Source organism: Hemibagrus wyckioides, linkage group LG01, assembly GCF_019097595.1.
Source record: "Hemibagrus wyckioides isolate EC202008001 linkage group LG01, SWU_Hwy_1.0, whole genome shotgun sequence".
Taxonomy (NCBI): Eukaryota; Metazoa; Chordata; class Actinopteri; order Siluriformes; family Bagridae; genus Hemibagrus; species Hemibagrus wyckioides.
In genome coordinates this window covers 19,104,450-19,124,069 of record NC_080710.1, presented here as the reverse complement: position 1 = coordinate 19,124,069, position 19,620 = coordinate 19,104,450, and the positions used below count along the sequence as shown (strand labels likewise).

Here is a 19,620-nt window from a genome sequence, read left to right as displayed (position 1 = left end):
TAATCTCTCTCTCTCTCTCTCTCTCTCTCTCTCTCTCTCTCTCTCTATATATATATATATATATATATTTATATACACACACAGTATCTCACAAAAGTGAGTACACCCCTCACATTTTTGTAAATATTTATTATATCTTTTCATTTGACAACACTGAAGAAATGACACTCTGCTACAATGTAAAGTAGTGAGTGTAAAGCCTGTATAACAGTGTAAATTTGCTGTCCTCTCAAAATAACTCAACACACAGCCATTAATGTCTAAACCATTGGCAACAAAAGTGAGTACACCCCTAAGTGGAAATGTCCTAATTGGGCCCAAAGTGTCTTCATTCTTCTTCAGTCTTCTTTAGCAAGGCAGTGGTCGTCTTGGAGGTGTGTTTGGGGTCGTTATCATGTTGGAATACTGCCCTGCGGTCCAGTCTCCGAAGGGAGGGGATCATGCTCTGTTTCAGTATGTCACAGTACATGTTAGCATTCATGGTTCCCTCAATGAACTGTAGCTCCCCAGTGCCAGCAGCACTCATGCAGGCCCAGACCATGACACTCCCACCACCATGCTTGACTGTAGGCAAGGCACACTTGTCTTTGTACTCCTCACCTGGTTGCCGCCACACACGCTTGACACCATCTGAACCAAATAAGTTTATCTTGGTCTTATCGGACCACAGGACATGGTTCTGGCCATGTCCTTAGTCTGCTTGTCTTGCATGCGGGCTTTCTTGTGCATTATCTTTAGTAGAGGCTTCCTTTTGGGATGATAGCCATGCAGACCAATTTGATGCAGTGTGCGGCATATGGTCTGAGCACTGACAGGCTGACCCCCCAACCCTTCAACCTCTGCAGCAATGCTGGCAGTACTCATACATCTATTTCCCAAAAACAACCTCTGGATATGACGCTGAGCACATGCACTCAACTTCTTTGGTCGACCTTGGAGAGGCCTGTTCTGAGTGGAACCCATCCTGTAAAACCGCTGTATGGTCTTGCCCACCGTGCTGCAGCTTATTTTCAGGGTCTTGGCAATCTTCTTATAGCCTAGGCCATCTTTATGTAGAGCAACAATTCTTTTTTTCAGATCCTCAGAGAGTTCTTTACCATGAGGTGCCATGTTGAACTTCCAGTGACCAGTATGAGAGAGTGTGAGAGCGATAACACCAAATTTAACACACCTGCTCCCCATTCACACCTGAGACCTTGTAACACTAACGAGTCACATAACACCGGGGAGGGTAAATAGCTAATTGGGCCCAATTTGGACATTTCCACTTAGGGGTGTACTCACTTTTGTTGCCAATGGTTTGGACATTAATGGCTATGTGTTGAGTTATTTTGAGGGGACAGCAAATTTACACTGTTATACAGTACTACTTTACTGTACACACTTTGCTGTACACTCACTACTTTACATTGTAGCAGTGTCATTTCTTCAGTGTTGTCACATGAAAAGATATAATAAAATATTTACAAAAATGTGAGGGGTGTACTCACTTTTGTGAAATACTGTATATATATATATATATAGAGAGAGAGAGAGAGAGAGAGATTATGTTATAAACATTTTTGCTTATTTATTATTGACAAATCATAATATCATTAGTAACTTGTGTAAGCAAGATGTTCTTATTTTGCACACTGGTACACCTTTATTACTTACTATTTTATTCTGAGGTAAGGAGTCACATTAGTTTATCAATGTGCATGTCCTAAAACAGCATATGGCCCAATTTCACCCTGGTGTCTGTGAATTTTCACATGGATACTGTGGATTTATGTCAATGATCTGCTGCTCTAACCATAAAGTCTATACTGTGCTCAAACCAATACTCTATATAAACAATATAGAGTGGCTGTTCTTATTTTTCTATACTTTACACTATAGTAAATTTTAGTATAATTATCCCCACTATCTGGTGTCACACAGATGAGAGTCTGGTTCCTCCGAAGGTTTCACATCTTATCAGACATTTTACCATTAAGGATCTAAATCTGCATGTAGATTTCCTTGCAGCTGCTTTGTGACAATGTCTACTGCAATAAGCTCTCTACAAATATAAATTAGAATCGAATTAAGCAGGAGGCAGTACATATACTGTATTTCATAGCTTTATTAACGTAGCAACAACCAATAAATGACCAGTTTAGAGAACACTAAAAGAACAAAGTGAACAATGATGTTCATGAGTTTTAAGATCTGTAAATAGTTTAGTGACCAACCGAATAGCTGCTACATTTCCTTACATCATTAAATTCCCCTGAGTTTCCATATTAATAAAAGATGTAACCTCTAGTACGTCTCAGTAACAGATTTCTAGAGATCTGATTTCACCAAGGAGCACTGACAGTACAATACTGACAAGCTTCTAAGCTTTCCACTGATACCTCATACAGATATATTTGTAGGTATTGTGCTTTTGATGTTACGCAAACATTTTGATTTGTATAAAGACTAGTCCTTTAAAAGTGAGCAAAAAAACATAAAAAATAAAGGGCTAAAAGGTACAATACAGTATCAGGCTTTAAAGCACCAATTCCAGTTTATTATGGCAATATAAACCTTTGTATTGTTTATCTAAAAATGCTATTCATCACTAAAGGCTAACGGTACCTTTCCACATGTGCAAAACATGTGTATACACATATAAATATTTATTTAGAGCCCAAGATGGTCATTTAAATGTTTTTTTAATTGAGCTCCTTAATACATTGTGTGGTCTGCTGTAGTGAGAACTTAAAATATTAAATCTTTAAACCTTTATAAAGATATAGGTCTCTTAAACTCTCATATAAAATGATCAGTGATACAATCAGTATAAATGCAGAATCATGGTTCTCAGGCAGGATGATAGGGTTTGTCTTCAGGTGAAAACAAACTTAAGAAGTGTTTAGTGTCCTTTTATGGCCATTACGTGTGAGCAGATCCCTTCTGTGAGGCTGGACAGAATTTAAGTTCAGAGACCTCCAAATCTGGAGAACTACTGCCACTGTGGTCACTGTACGTGTCTCTGAGACAAGAGAGACAGAATATTTCTCAGAAAATTGTTTAAACATCAACACATTCTGTAGATTCATTCCTTTTCATTATACCTAATGGACTGCTAAAAGCGAATGTTTAATGGATGTTTTCCCAAAAGACCTTTATGGGACAAAGCAGTGAGTATAACACACAAGATGTTCTCAGCAGGTGAATGGATGAATGAAACACAAGATATCAGTGGTTGGGTTTACCGTGGTGAAAGTCTGCACCCTTTGAGCAGGTAGCTCTGTAGTTTTCCTGCAGCTGCTAAAAGCAGGCCAAAGTAGGGAGGTGAAGGCTTAATGGGGCGAGAGGTGAACTCCGGATGGTACTGCACTCCTACAAAGTAAGCATGATCTGCCAAGACAAAAGAGGAAGCTGTAATTCTGATATATTTCAAGAGAGATGAAATATTGTACCTTCAACCAACCTTCCAGTTCGATCATTTCCATTCGTTCACCCTCCTGGTCCTGGCCCACAAAGTGGAGGCCTTTTTCCTCCAAGTGCTGCTTTAGCTCTGGATTCACCTGATGAAAAAATGCCAGAGAACAAATGTAGTAAAAGAATGATAATTTGCTTCATTGTACAGAGCATGCCTAAAGCCTTCATACATACAAATTAAACACATTTAAGCAAATGTGTTTAAAAACTTTCAAATACAAAAATTTCCATACTAATTTTCCATTTATATTATGTATATTTTTTCAGATGTATATTCTTTAAGAATGCCTTTGACAAAAGAAGAACTTATTGAATTCATTCTCATGTCTGGATCAAGAAGATGTCACAAGGCTAAAAAATGGACTTTTACAGCAAACATTACAAGCACATTACTCACAATATTGCTGCAAAACTGGGAGCTGAAGAAACAGCAATCATGTACAGGATGTTTTGTAACTAAAGTTACAATTTGTGATGAAGTGTTCATTTCCCCACTTCCCCATACCTCAAAACGATGTCTGTGTCGTTCATCAACATATTCAGCATCTCCATACAATTTTCCTAAATTGTCAAAAGGCAATTTTAGTCAATAACATCAGTGAAAATTATTCAGTCATCAGTCATCTTAATATCTAAACTCTGTAAAGAAAGCATTCAAACAATTCATGCCAAATCATCCAGAGTAACCTACTAAGAATACTTGAGGTGCTTTTAAAGATAGTTCGCCTTTTTCCCAACCTCATCGTGCCACCCATTTGTCCTGGATTATGTTCTGGCATTTCAATCACCTGCATGAAGATGTTAGAGGGATTCTTTAAAGAGGCATGGTCAGTATCCAGATTCACCACACTAAGCGTTTTAGAGTCCCTATTGTAATACCATAGCAATGTATAACAATTCATTTTAACTATACAGTGTGTTTTTAAACATTTTACTGCAAGTTGTATACTGTGTATAACTGTGTACATGATAAACAAAAATTTTTGAAAAGGCATTTCAGCACAAAATGTGTTAAATGTGCATACGATAGGATGCTCTGTGTCGGGATCGAATTCAGTGGAGTTAGCATCTGTACAAAGAAACAATGTGAATATGAGATCTGACAAAAATAAAGTAAAACTGGTGTGAAACACTAACAGCGAATCTTTCATGGAGCTTACCTTTCCAGCCGAGCACATTACGAGCAAATTCACACACGGCGAGCTGCATGCCCAGACAAACACCTGCAAAGCACATATTAAAACCATTGTACATGGTGGTAGGTACTTTATGCATAGATTAGAATAAACACATTTTCAAAATGTCCACATGTTGGCTTAGTGTTTAGCATGTTTGTCTTGCACCTCCAGGGGCTTAAGCTTGCATTTTCTCCCTGTCACTTCTATCTTACATTATCATAGGCTGTGAATGAGTATGAGTGAGTGTGCTATTGTGAACTGTGCGATGGGTTGGCCAAGTCCCGTGAGGTGGGCTCCAGGCTCCTCTCTGTAAGATAAGTGGTTTTAAAAATGGATGGATGAGCAGGTTCATGATCTGAGGTCCATTTCATATATATATATATATATATATATATATATATATATATATATATATATATATATATATATTATCTAACCAAAAAGTAAAATGTGGATCTACTGATCTACAGAAGAACTGTATGTCTCCTGCCACACATATCAGTCTAATTCCACCTAAGGGAAATTTAATGTCACCTGATGTGAACAGGTGAGTAAATGTTAGTGACACTCTTACTCCACAACAGTGCACACCGCCCTCTAGTGGCTGAATAACTAAAACAATAATACAGTACACACCAGGGGTGCAAAGGGGCAATGTGTGTGCAGGTTTTCATTCCAACCAAGCAGAAGCCACACCTGAATCTACTGAAAGCCAAATTTGACTGATTAAACAGGTGGAATCAGGTGTGGCTCCTGCATGATTTGTATGAAAACCTCCACCCACACAGGCCCTTCATGGATAAGCTTGGACACCCCTGGTATAAATAGCTAAAATAAAGCAATCTTAACACCTGTCTTTTTACCTAAAAAGGGCTTTTTCTGTTTTCTTGCCCAGTTAATAGCATGAATCTTTCCCTCAGTGCCTCGTACTCCAAAGCCTCCTGGTACCAACACACCACTGGAAGAGGAAATAAAGAGCAATGTTAGAATCTGACAAAGTTAAACTGTCTATAATTAGGCCAGTTAACTGCACTGAAGCACATAATAAAAGATGACATTTTTCTGAAAGAGGAGTGCAAACAATTATCTAGAACTATTTTATGCTTTACCGGCAGTGGATTATGAATGATGTTGCTGTTCAAAACATAAAAAGCAGTAAAAAAGTAACAGATGTGACAAGTGCAGTGGCAAATAATTCATCTGTGAAATATCTTTTACAGTACAGTAAGCACTTTTCTCAATCACTCTGTATTCTAACTTAATTTATAACTTTATACTTTCTACTGCAAGGGTGTCTACGCTTATCTGCAAAGAGAACTGTCAGTAGACTTTCAGGTGCAGCTTCTGTTGGTTTGTACTGAAAACCTGTCCCCCAACCCTTTCTGGATAAATTTGGATGCCCCTGTGCCACAGCTAGGGCTGTACCTCAAACCATTAATCTTATACAGTGACAGGAGTGTGTTATAGCCAGGTGTTAGGTGACACTGGGCTCACTCAGCACTACACAGCTTCTGCCAGGCCTCATGATACTTCACAGGGTCTTCCTCCTCTGTGCTTTGCTCCAGATCTGCAGAATCTATGAACTGAAAAAGTGGAACATTTCTGACATGTACTGGAACTAAAAAAGCAAAAAAAATACATAGATACGTATATAGATACCTACTCAGGGACACATGAGTGAGTAAGCTGGATAATCAAATGAAATCTCCATAACAGCACTTGACGAGCATAAATGACTCATAATTGAAGCCATTAATCAAGCCTTACTTTCAGCTCCAGCTTGTAGTTGATTGCAAGGGCAGAATGCTCCAGGGCTTTAATCACTGATGCATAGGAATCTGAAAATTTGGTGTACTTTCCAACTAAAGCGATCGATGTGCTTTCCAAAAGGCGGTCAGTTCTGTTAAAAACATACCAATCCAACAGCAAATTTTTTAGAAATTTCCAGAAGCATTTTTGTGATTTTGGAGAATAAAGTGAAGGAGAAACTGAGAGCCTGACCTATCTGACATTTCTTTCCACTTGGTGAGCATCCTGTGGGGTTTAGTCACAACGGGTAAGTTCAGCCGTCTGCAAAAAAAATCCATCATTCCCTGATCCTCCATGAGCAGCGGAACTCTATAGACAGAGGACACGTCTTGTATGCAGATGACCTGAAAATAAAATAAAGTAGGTGGGTAGACAGAGAGACAGACGGATAGATAGAGAGATGGATGGATGGATGGATGGATGGATGGATGGATGGATGGATGGATGGATGGATGGATGGATGGATGGATGGATGGATGGATGGATGGATGGATGGATGGATGGATAGATAGATAGATAGATAGATAGATAGATAGATAGATAGATAGATAGATAGATAGATAGATAGATATTTATTGATCCCGCATGAAATTCAAGCATCCAGTAGCAACATACAGAAAGGCAAGATTATCACAACACAGTACCCCTCCTCCCCCACCCAAACTAATACTCAGCAGTTAATCTATAACAGACATTATACTCAAGACTGTACAGATTAAAGTATCGGCCCATATAAGTTAAAAATCTATGCTACACAATAGCATTGTCTATAAGGCACAGCATTGACTGTGAGTAGGTAGTGCAGATAAAAGCAAGTTCTGTGCAAACATTGGTGTGAAAGATGTGCGGTAATTTTTTTTAAATGTCCAGTAGCAGCGAGCAGCAAGAGAAATATGTGCAAGTGAGGTCATTTAAAAATGTCCGCTAGCAGCAAGTAAAGACAGATATAGCATAGAGGATAGATTAGGGGTGTTTATCGCTTTCTGAGCAGATGTGAGTCAATAAAATAGAAAAAGTGATCTCATCAGCAATATTTCTCAATTGTAGCTCACAGTTGGCCATGTGTAGGTACCTGCTCTGGCTCTACATGACAAAACATTGAAATCTTCTCTTTCACTGCAGTGTCCAGAGGTGTAGAACAACGACAAACGATCTAAAGAAATAGAAGCATATACGAAAAGGAGAAAGTTAGCAATCCCAGTTTGGACAGTGGCAAAAATGTAGCTCTAGTTTTATATTCAATCAAGTACATAATATTCCAAGTGGAAATTGTCCTGTTATGTGTGATTATTGAGACAGGGTTTGTTTGATCCCTTATCCCAGCTAGTTCTGTTGTATATGAATTTATATGATTTTTGTACATAGAATGTCTTCCTTAATTCTCAGCATATAAAGAATTATAAAACAACTGCTTGCATATTAATATATGCAAATGCAGGGTTTGTTCATAACTCAAGAAGAGAGGAAATTTGCCTGACCAGATCAGGTGACAGGCCCAGACCACGGAGCTCTCGCACGCTGTTTTGAGTAGGTTTCGTCTTCTGCTCTCCTGTAGTACTGGGCTGAGAACAGACAAAACTATTACTATTATTATTATTATTATTATCATTATTATTACTAAAGCCACGTCACTTTCCTTCAAACATCAGTGAGCAAAACACGGTGAGTGTAAATGCTGTAAAGCATGACAGGTTAAATAAATGCTCTATCTGAGGTAAATAAATGTGTTCTACCTGAGGAACAAGACTGACGTGAATGTTGCAGAAGTTCTCAAGTTTCACTTTAAACTGGAACTGCCTGAAGGCTTCTATGAAAGGCATGCTCTCAATGTCTCCCACGGTGCCTCCTAACTGTGACACACAAACAAATATCTGTTTAAGGTAAACAGCATGCGGGTAGCCTGGCAGTATGAATTTCGTCAACACTGCCGAAAGCGTTGTACCTCTATGACACAGACTTGTGGCTCGACCCCATCATCATCCACTGAAACTTTGGCTTGCCGCATAACCCATTCCTGAATGGCATCGGTGATGTGTGGTACCACTGGGAGAAACAGCACAGATCACAGACCACATTTACAGAAAAAATGTTTCCTTTTTGAACATTTATACTCGTGTACACCACTGCATGTGAGCTGCATTACCCTCTCTGAACTCAGCACAGACATCTCTAACTCTAAATCTTTTGATTGTTTATTTATTTGCATTTATTTAAATATTGCTGAAAACAACAATGTGAAACCTGTGCTGTGGCTTAATCACCAGCAACATTACAAATCATCAGCAATATTTATTTTACTCCTATAATGCACAAGGAATCAAAGCCATGCTGTAATTTTTAATATTACATCCACCAAAAGGATTATCCCAACTATACTGTATCATTTCTATACTAACAAATTTGTTGTTATTTATTTAGAAATATGTCTATTTACTAAAAAGTTATTAAATGAATACGGTGACGCTTTCTGTAAGAAGACATTTATTACACATGTATAAATAGATTCGCAACTGACAGCTCCATGTGACGGTTAGTAAGTTTTCCAGTTTTCCAGGATGGATGGCTTTGCACGTTTCACTTTGTAAGGAACAGGCAATTTGCATTTTTTTTTTTTCCTTCTTTTCTTATTCATTTCAAGTGAGAAGCTGCTCAGACTGGTAAGAGCTGTAATAAAGTAAGTGATAAGAACTCTGTTGTCTCAGTGACATTCCAAAAAAGATTTGTGCAACAACAACATACTAAAAAGTATGAAAAGTGTAATTGTTGGCAAATTGCTGTTGTATAAGGCATAAAGGGGAATAAAACGCTTTGGGAGGTGCTGCTACTGGAAAACAATCAGCTGCTGTCGTTTCTATAAAGGCATGCCTGATCATGTTTTATTTGTTCCTTGTCAAGGAACAAATAAAATTATGTACTGGATGTAAAGTATGTACTGCATAAATGAACTTCAGCACAGAACCTCATTGAGCAGAATGCTCTTCATCTATAAAGACAAGTAAAAACAAGCTCGGTTTAAACAAAACATGCAATTATTCCATGCTGTCACTTTGAATTAATGTCGCTACACTGGAAAGACTAACATAGCATGAGATCTGTGATCTGTTCATGAGACACACCTTGCACAGTTTTGCCAAGATAATCTCCTCTCCTCTCTTTCGTTATAACAGACTGGTAAATCTTCCCTGTAGTCAGGTTGTTGTCTTTGGTTAGCCGGATATCCAGAAAGCGTTCATAGTTTCCCAAATCCAGATCGACTTCACCACCATCATCCAGCACAAACACTTCACCTGAAATACATTAAAATAACACGGTATGTGTGTGAGATGCTGAAGGCAGTAAAGAAAGTAAAGCAACACTCGTGCGTGCACGTTAACCCACCATGTTCATAGGGAGAGAAGGTGCCTGCGTCGATATTAATGTAAGGATCGATTTTGATGGCGGTGACGTGAAGACCGCAGGATTTGAGGATTGTTCCCACACTGCTGGCAATAATCCCTTTACCAATTCCAGATATAACACCACCAGTGACCAAAATGTACTTCATATTTCAGGCAAAACCTGGACAGAAAGAAAGCAGTTGATTTCACATATGACTTGTACAGCTTCTTCTGTATATGTAATGATAAACGGTGGTGCAGCACAACATCCATCCATTCATCATTTTCTCTAGCACTCATCCTTCAAATGGTTGAGAAGAACTTGCAGTCAGTCACAGGGGTCTCAGGGCACAAGGCAGGGGAACATGATGGACAGGATGTCAAACCATCACAGGGCACAATCATACAAATGTGCGCACACACACACACACCTATTCACTAAAGACAGTTCAGAGATACCAGTCAGCCTACAAATCATGTCTTTGGACTTGGGGAAGAAACCAGAGAACCTGGAGGAAACCCATAAAGTATGGGGGGGGAAGCAAACCCCACACACACAGAGCAGAGGTGGAAATCAAAACAAACATGCCAACCTCTAATATTTCTGTATCTAGGTTTATTTTTAATAAATACATCAGAAGCAATTTGTTTGTTTTGTGTATAAGCTATAAACACAACACATCATAACAGGACATAACAAGACATAACACATCATAAGACGACATAACACATCATAACACCATAACACTGCATAACACATCATAACACCTTAACACGACATAACACAACACATCATAACACGACATAACACAACATAACGTCATAACACAACGCACAAGAGACATTCCCATGTCTATCTTCTGCAGCACGTTAAAACAGGCATTATCTTTAAATATGGGAACCCCGCATTAACTCCTTGCTCGGAGACATTTCTGCACGCGCAGCTATAAGCACTGCGCTGTCAGTCGATCGGTCGCTGATTGCATAACACTGCAGCACTAATAAACTGCATTATATAGAACAAAATGGCAGAATACCACAGGCTTTGGTATTAACTTACCTTATACTTGAGCAAATATATATTAAAAATATATGTATGCGAAGTTCCTGTGCACCACTTACCGTGCGCCACTTTCCCAGCAGACCATTCTCATTCACTACTGCAAGGTGATATAGGCCAGCAGCACGTGCACTGTAACCTGAAGAAAGGCATCCATGCATACACAAATCTCTACCGAGAGTGTTAGACTGTTGATACCGGGTAATGCCTATTCACAGTGTTTAAAGATCAGCAGTCTAAATGAACTTCCGGTCTAGCCTTTGACGTCTGAAGTCCAACCCCTGCTTGCTGCGGAATGTGTGTACACACAATACAGTCTAATAGATCCATGAGGGGTTTTTATTATCATTTTATTTTTTATATTATAATTATATTATTTATAATATTGTATAATTATAATTATTATTAATTATATTTTATTATTTTATTAACTAATAAATAAATAAATAAATAAATAAATAAATAAATAAATAAATAAATAAATAAAATATTCATGCATTTTTATTTAAAAACGTATTCAAGACAAACAAAAATTAAATTCAGTACATTTTTGGCTTTTTCGTACAATTTATTTTGATGTAGGTTTTGTAAACATAAACATATCTTTTCAACCATTTTAATGAAATCTAATAACAGAAAACACAACAAACACTTGATTAACCTTAGCATTTGGTTCTCCTGTGGTTTCATATTGTACTGGGAACTTTCTATTTTGGTTAACAGGGTCAGCGCTATTTTTTTCTACTGATTTACAGGGAATGTTCCCATAATGTTCAGCTTGCTTAAAGATTGTTATTATATACGTTAGTTACAGGTTGTACTACACATTGTAACTACACATATATACAGTAATAACAACAACAACAACAACAACAACAACAACAATAATAATAATAATAATAATAATAATAATAATAATAATAATAATAATAGATAGATAGATAGATAGATAGATAGATAGATAGATAGATAGATAGATAGATAGATAGATAGATAGATAGATAGATATTTATTGATCCCGTGAGAGAAATTCTTGTGTTACAGTAGCTTAGGCAGTTACAAAGATACAACACACACAAAATTAACATTCATACATATATATTAAGAGTTCCTTTCACTATATATATATATATATATATATATATATATATATATATATATATATATATATATATATATATACATACACTACCAGTCAAAAGTTTGTACATACCTTCTAATTCCATGGTCTTTCCTGATGTTTATTTCTTTCTACATTGTAAAACAATGCTGAAGGCGGCCGAAATACACAATAATATCCTTTTAACAGTTGATATTGAGATATGTCTGCTACTGATACTCTGTAAAGCCTTCATAAAGGCTCTAATCTGAGGTGCTGTTAATTGGTGATTTCTGAGGCTGGTAACTCTAAATGAACTTCTCCTGCAGCAGAGGTAAGTTTTGGTCTTGCTTTACTGGGATGGTCTTCATGTGAGCCAGTTTCATCATGGTGCTTGATGGGTTTTGCAAATGCACTTGACAATACTGTTCTTGCAAGAACTATTCCCGAACGCCTGACCTTCATGTCTTAAAATAACAACTGACTGTTGTTTCTTATCATTAAATGTGGATTACTTAAGTCCATGTGTGTTATTTCATAGTTTTGAAATCTCCAGTATTGTTCTAGAATGTAGAAAATAAATCCCTAAACAAAAAACATTAAATTAAAAGGTGTGTCCAAACTTTTGACTGGTAGTATATATATATATATATATATATAGTGAAAGGAACTCTTAATGTTTCTGCATACCAAGACATTTTGGACAATTTCATGCTCCCAACTTTGTGGGAACAGTTTGGGGATGACCCCTTCCTGTTCCAACATGACTGCACATCAGTGCACAAAGCAAGGTCCATAAAGACATGGATGAGGAAGTGTGGTGTGGAGGAACTTCACAGAGTCCTGACCTCAACCTGATAGAACACCTTTGGGATGAATTAGAGCGGAGACTCTGAGCCAGACCAAAACTGGGACATCTGCCTTTACATAGACATGAATTTCATATGGAGTTGGGCCGCCCTTTGTAGCTATAACAGTTTAGACTCTTCTGTGAAGGCTTTCCACAAGATTTAGGAGTGTGTTTATGGGAATATTTAAGCATTTCACTCTAATTCATCTCAAAGATGCTGTCAGGTTGAGGTCAGGACTTTGTGAAGTTCCTCCACACCAAACTCCCTGATCCATATCTTTAGGGACCTTGCTTTGTGCACTGAGAAACCTTAACTATAGAGTACAATAAGTTAAATTAAATGTAGCAGTGCAGATATGAAACACAGTTGTGGATTTAAAAATATTTAGATCAGTATTTACATTATAGTACAGTAAATGTAGGCAGTAGATAATAAATATGAAGAGCCTTGTGAGTCTAGAAAAAAGTGTTAATAGTTGTAATAGTGCAGTGTGAGAGTGTTATCATCTGTCACACACAGGTGAACTGCTGGACAATGTTATTGCGAATGGTACGAATGATCTCCTGTAAATAAAATAAAATAGATTATATGATATAATGATATGATATTTAGCAATAATTGCTGAACTAAAATGTAAAATTTGTATTAATACTTTAACACTTTAAGATGAGCTTAGTGGTTAAGTACATTTGTATCACCCCTCTAGTGCTGATGGTTTTGCCTGTTCTACCCGTGATTTGTAGGCTTCCTCTGGGTACTTCCAGTCCGAAATAACATGCGCCGTAGGCTGATTGGCATCTCTAACTTGTCTGTAGTGTGTAAATGGGTGTGTTGTGTGATGGACTGGCACCCCAGTGTGACGGACTGGTATCCACCTGCCTTTGCCCTGAGTTCACTGAAAAAGACTCCAGCGATATTATGCAGTGTGAACAATACAGAAAACAGGTGACTGGATGGAAGACAGGTTCAATATGATGTAACACCCGTGACTGCACTTACTAAGAAGTGGGAACAAATAAGTCTTTCTACTTCTGTTTTATGAAATTATAAATATTTGGTGAAAATTTTGACAAATATGTCACATTATTATTATATTATATATTACATAATAATAATAATAATAATAATAATAATAATAATGTTGTTATAACCTACCACTGTGTATACATTTTTAGCTTGTACACTGTTACCCATGTAACCAATTAACATAAAATACATATGCATTGCAAGTCAATAATACAATTACAATAAAGTTATAGTATTGAAAATAGTCGTTCCTGAAGTACAGCAGTAATATTTAACATGAATGTTCCGTGTCTGTCCGCTAGATGGCGCTTTAACTCCATACAAGTACAACACTGGTCCTGACAATATGTACATGCTGTTTAGAGCTTGTTTAAAATAACTTTTACTAGTAATAATCTACTAACATACTCCTTAATCACATTTCTTAACCTGGATTATTTTATAAAATGTGCCTTAGATATTTTTGGATCTAAAAATTCTGAATGATCTTGTATGGTGTAATCCAGGTTTCCTTCATAAACCTCAAAAGTGCACAATGTACTATTCTTTTCTTTGACGTTTCCTAGTGAGTGCTTTTAAACATTACTTTTTAAATGATCAATCCTTTCCTGAAACCAGATTGTCTTGGTAAAAAAATCGTATCATTCCATCTGTTACATGCTCAAACAAACAGCTGTGGGATACAAATGGCTTAGAAGACTTACTGTATGTTTGTTTGCTAATTGTTCTTCAATGCGCTTTAAGCATTTCAAAATTTGATAGTAACATAGAAGAATTTGCTTATATTGCTAAAAAAAATCACTTAATATAAATCAACAGAGCTTGCTCCATGAGTCAAAATTTCAGATTTAGCTGGATGTTTAACCAAGCATTACACTGATCTTCCCACTTCCTGTTGGTTCATTGTGCTCAGACCTTATGGCTCCTGAGTATAGTTTGTGTTGCATGGGAATTATATAACCACAAGGAACTAATGATTATAGGTAAAATGCTATCATAGGCTGTTTAATTCTTATGCATCATCCCTCATAATAACATGTGTAGTTTAGCTTTGAGTATGGTATGAAAAGATATATGCAGTATATAATAATAAGAATAAAAATGACCTGTCAAGGAAAATATTCAGTGGTACAGTGCCATACACTCAGACGCCACCCACAACATCCTTTTCTAGGAAAACAATACAGCAGTTGGAGGGTGTAGTCTACTGTGTGTCCATGCACAGCCAGCATCCTCCCTGTGCCTGGATAAGCCTAATTTGATTATGGGGGCGGGTAACGAGAGAGAGAGAGAGAGAGAGAGAGAGCACTGGATCATGCTGAGAGCTTCATCTGTCCATTTATAGCCTCACAAGCTCAATCTCCTACATGATATTAATATCAATATTAATTTAGCAGCTAATACAGTTTTGTTTTTTGCTTCCTGAGCTGTTCAGCAGTGCAGCTGGTCTTCCACCTTATTTAATTAATTATCAAAAGAATGCTCTTTTTTTTTTTGCTGACTTAGACCCCTTTATGAAAGCTGTGGAGGGTCTATTGAAAGGAAATATTGTGCAAATTTAACTGTGTAATTAAATGAAAACATGTGGGTGCTCGTTTGCACTGTGTACCCTCACAAAACTCGGCGTTCATTATGATGGTGAGCAAAGCCAGGCTTTCATGTGCCTCAATAGGTAGAAGGGAGTCCTGCTGTGTGTGTGTGTGTGAGAGAGAGAGAGAGAGAGAGAGAGAGAGATTGGTTAATTGGGGTATTTGAGGCCTTGTAAATAAAATTTACTATCAGCAATCAGTCCAGTGGGGATTGTTCTAGTCTGGTGTGCCTTGGCTTGGTGATCTGATCCTAATGAGAACTTGTTTTATGCGGGTGAATATACTGCAGTCCTGTCATGTGATGCTAAGCCTGAAAATGCCTAGAATACATAACATTCTCAAATCAGGTGGTGAGCTACTGGACAAGAGGCTCTTTGTCACTGTCACTGTTATTTAATCACAATGTTTCATGCTCTGAACAAAGTGTACCATCTTTTTTTTTTTTTTCAAACAAACAGATGTTGTGATACGGTTAGTGTGAGGATATCCTGGAAATTTCACAACTCATTTCCACTTCTACCAGCAGCTAACAGACCGTTTTCAACGGTATATAGTCTTACGAAATCTAGGGGGAAAACTCATTAAACTTTCAAAATATTATTTTGGTTTATATCAGTTATAAAGCTTTTTTTCTATGCAAAAAACTGTGAATTGTTCAGTGGATAATAAAGAGTTATGATAGTCCAGAATGTGGAGGGTGCTGCCAAGTTAAAAGGGCTTATGTTATTTTTGTCTAAACATTGTTATCCTGTTTACAAATCTGAATACTGCATAGACAACAGTGACAAAAACATCCTGACTACTCACTGTTAATTTAACCATTAAACCATTATTAGGACTACATTTACAGACAAAAACATGTCTTAAATATATATATATATATATATATATATAATTATTATATATTATATATTATTATTATTTAATCATTATATATGTATTATGTTGCTTATTCAAAGCAACACAATGCATATATTCATTCTCTTATTCATTCTCTCTCTCTCTCTCTCTCTCTCTCTGACACACACACACACACACACACCACACACAGAGTTACATTGTAAACAGTATGAGCCGTGGATCACTGCTGACTCACCACCTGTCGCCCAGGTGCAAGTCCAAGTGACCGGTTCAGCTCGGGTAGGAGTCATCACAGTCAGAGAAAACAACCCACATTTCTCTCACTCACAAGCATCTCAGCACGTCTCTTCTGACAGTGAGCGTACTACATCATTTTACAGCAGTACATCAATGTACACCTACTGTTAGAATGAAAAATCATTTCATCTATTCATTTGTATCAATCACCAGCAGCTTCTGGGCGCCATTATTTCTTTCCATCAGGTACTCAGTAGGAGTGAGTGATTCACAAATCCATCTATAAAGGGACAAGTGGGAACAACTAACTAATACCACATTCACTCTGATAAAGTCCATGGTGTGTTATTTTCAAAGCATACACGTGTGTCTGTGCTATTGTATGTGTGTGTGGGTGTGTGGGTGGATATTTGAACCGCAGAATGACTGGACCGACCATCTGGGCCTGGAGAAGTCGGCATGCTGTCAGTGTTTCATCCGCCCTTCTTGTCAAGCTCTAATCCTGCAGTAACCCAGAAGCAGATGCCACCAGCACGAGGGAGGAATAGTGAGAAGGAGCTGTAGCACAGTGTTGAGCTATGTCCAGCTTGACTTATATAAACACCATAGGTGTTCATTCAGCATTGGGGATTCTGCTTTATTAGATCTATACATGGCAGATAGTGTGATCTGTGTTTGTGAGCACCTCACTGCTGCCAAAAACGACAAAACAAAATAAAGAAGATAAAAAAAAAAGGTTCACACAGTAACAGCACTTTGTAAGGCTAGCTTTGACCTAAATTCATACAGAGAGCAGCTTTATGAAAGCACTATCAGCTCGAAGCAGAAGACAGGAGTGCTTGATTAAGCTCTGCATTGTTCAAGATAACTGTAATATTACAAAGTGCTTCAAAAAATTACTGTGATGTATTTTATTTCTGTGAAGAATAAGACCCTACTGTGAATTAATGCATATTAGAAACATACCACAGAGAGTGATCCGGCACTATCAAGCTTGATTTCCATCATTTTCCTACAATATCTTAATTACCTACCCCTGGGTTAGACAGACATCTGAACAGCAATTTAACAGTGTCGGTTAACACGACGTCTGCCGGCAGGTGAAAAAGCAGGTGATGTCAGGACATATTAAACATCCCTTATTATATTCCCAAAGTGCTCAAAGAGTTCTTGAGTCTGATTGGTCAGACTTGTTGATTAATTTTCTATAACATCATCTCTGATAGTAGTGCCGGGATATAGGATTTTTTATGTGCACATTCTAATATGTTTTCATTAACAGCTTCACAGGAATGTGTATGATGGACGAGCCACATAATCTAAATCTAATAATGTGTTAAAACCCTTGTAACTAAGCAAAGTATATAATTAGAAACATTTATTTAACATTAATAGAATGCCAAATTGCAATGCCCTTAAATCATTTTGGAATAAAATGTTTTCATTTAAGACATTTTAGAGACACCATTATCCAATGACACTTACATTTATCTCACTTATACAACTGAGCAAATGTAGGTTAAAGGTCCTGCTCAAGGGTGCAGCAGTGGCAGCTTAGTAGTCCTAAGATTTGAACACACAACCTTCTGAGCAGAAGCCTAACACCTTAACCTTATAATTATACCATTATACTGTCATGGATTATTTTCCTATAACAACACACCCAACTGTATTTTAAACCACTTTGTAGGTATACAATTACTGACTCTCTGTCTATCAATGGAAAAATGGACCACAGTAAGACCACAGCTTATGAGATATGTACATCATTGCTGGTCTATTCTCAACCAAGCAGTGATATTGAGGCAATACAAGACTTTTGTACCTGACACATTCATGCTAGAACCACACACACTATCACCTCAATTACGCTGTAGTGAAAATTATCACCTACCAAAATAATATCTGATCCTATAGTGTTACTGTTCCCCTCATGAATGAAGCCAAGGGTGGATAAAGACTAATAGGTTACTGAACTTTATGTGTTTGACTCATAAATGTGCCCTAGTCAAATTTAATGAATTAGATTTATGCTTAAAACCTACTGTGACATTTAACAGAATAGACATTTGCTTCATGGAAGGCTGCCTGTGTTAAAAATCCTGCACATGAAAAGGTTGAAACCAATCATTCCTGTGATGTTGGACTGAAGGAGATGAGTTTAAAACACACTGGATCTTTTTTTATAATCTCTGGCAGTTTGGCACACTTCAGACTGCTGTCTGTCCACTTTGTTCTCTCCGGTCCACTCCCCTCCCCATCCTGCACCACCACATGTAAAGCGTGTAGCTCTTCAGCTGGGCTGAGTGGAACAGACCTGGTATTAGCATGTCAAAACCGGTCTGTGGTCCTCATTGAGAGTTGGGAGGAGCGAATAAAACGACAAAGCCACAACAGAGACAGCTGATCCACAAAAGGTGCCTGTTTAAGCACTCTTCCTCTCTGAGTCCAGCTGCTCCTCAGAACTGCTGCATCACAATGCGGAGGCGACATTGATGAGCACCATTCCAGACTAACCATATGTCTGAAACACACACACATTCTCTGCTTTAAGAGGACAAAGACTAAGAGGACTAAGGCTTAATGCTATATATATATATTCATTCATCCTTACAAAACTGTATCAATTCAGTGATGTTTGTAGGCTTGCTTGCATGAACTGCTTATTTTAGGTCCCTCCACAACAGAAAGCCTTTACTGGCTTAAGATCTGGCCATTCCAAAAGGTTACATTTGTTCTGCTTTAACCATTTCTTTGTAGACGTACTTGTGTGCTTAGGGTCATTGTCTTGCTGTATAACCCAGTTATGGTCAAGCTTCAGTTCACGGACAAATACCCTTACATTCTCCATTAATAATGCCAATCCGTCCTGGACCCCAAGGCAGCAAAGCAGCCCCAAACCATAATACTGCCACCCCCGATGTGTCATGGCTGGGATGAGGTTCTTATGTTGGAATGCAGTGTTTGGTTGTCTCCAAGCATAATGATTTTCATTTAAACCAAAAAGTTCTATTTTGGATTCATCTGTCCACAGAACTGTCTTCCAATACTCTGGGCTGTCCACATGGTCTTGAGCA

General features: G+C 37.7%; 1 protein-coding gene across 2 annotated transcripts; it reads right to left on the bottom strand.

Moving 5' to 3' along the window:
- Positions 1 to 2,092: 2,092 nt before the first annotated feature.
- On the bottom strand, positions 2,093 to 11,099 carry ctps1b (CTP synthase 1b). Of its 2 annotated transcripts, none has more exons than XM_058396906.1 (18): positions 10,943 to 11,099; positions 9,822 to 10,001; positions 9,560 to 9,730; positions 8,386 to 8,486; positions 8,177 to 8,314; positions 7,922 to 8,005; positions 7,516 to 7,596; positions 6,636 to 6,787; positions 6,402 to 6,534; positions 6,129 to 6,217; positions 5,498 to 5,592; positions 4,617 to 4,679; positions 4,482 to 4,525; positions 4,148 to 4,244; positions 3,962 to 4,017; positions 3,446 to 3,542; positions 3,228 to 3,372; positions 2,093 to 3,004 (listed from the first exon to the last, which is right to left on the bottom strand). In XM_058396906.1, exons 2-18 carry the CDS (start codon positions 9,985 to 9,987, stop codon positions 2,905 to 2,907), a joined length of 1,812 nt encoding a protein of 603 aa, XP_058252889.1. In that variant the 5' UTR covers positions 9,988 to 10,001; positions 10,943 to 11,099; the 3' UTR covers positions 2,093 to 2,904. The 2 variants fall into 2 exon arrangements, with proteins under 2 accessions (XP_058252889.1, XP_058252899.1); XM_058396916.1 differs by having other exon boundaries at positions 8,177 to 8,293.
- Between the last annotated feature and the right edge of the window lie 8,521 nt (positions 11,100 to 19,620).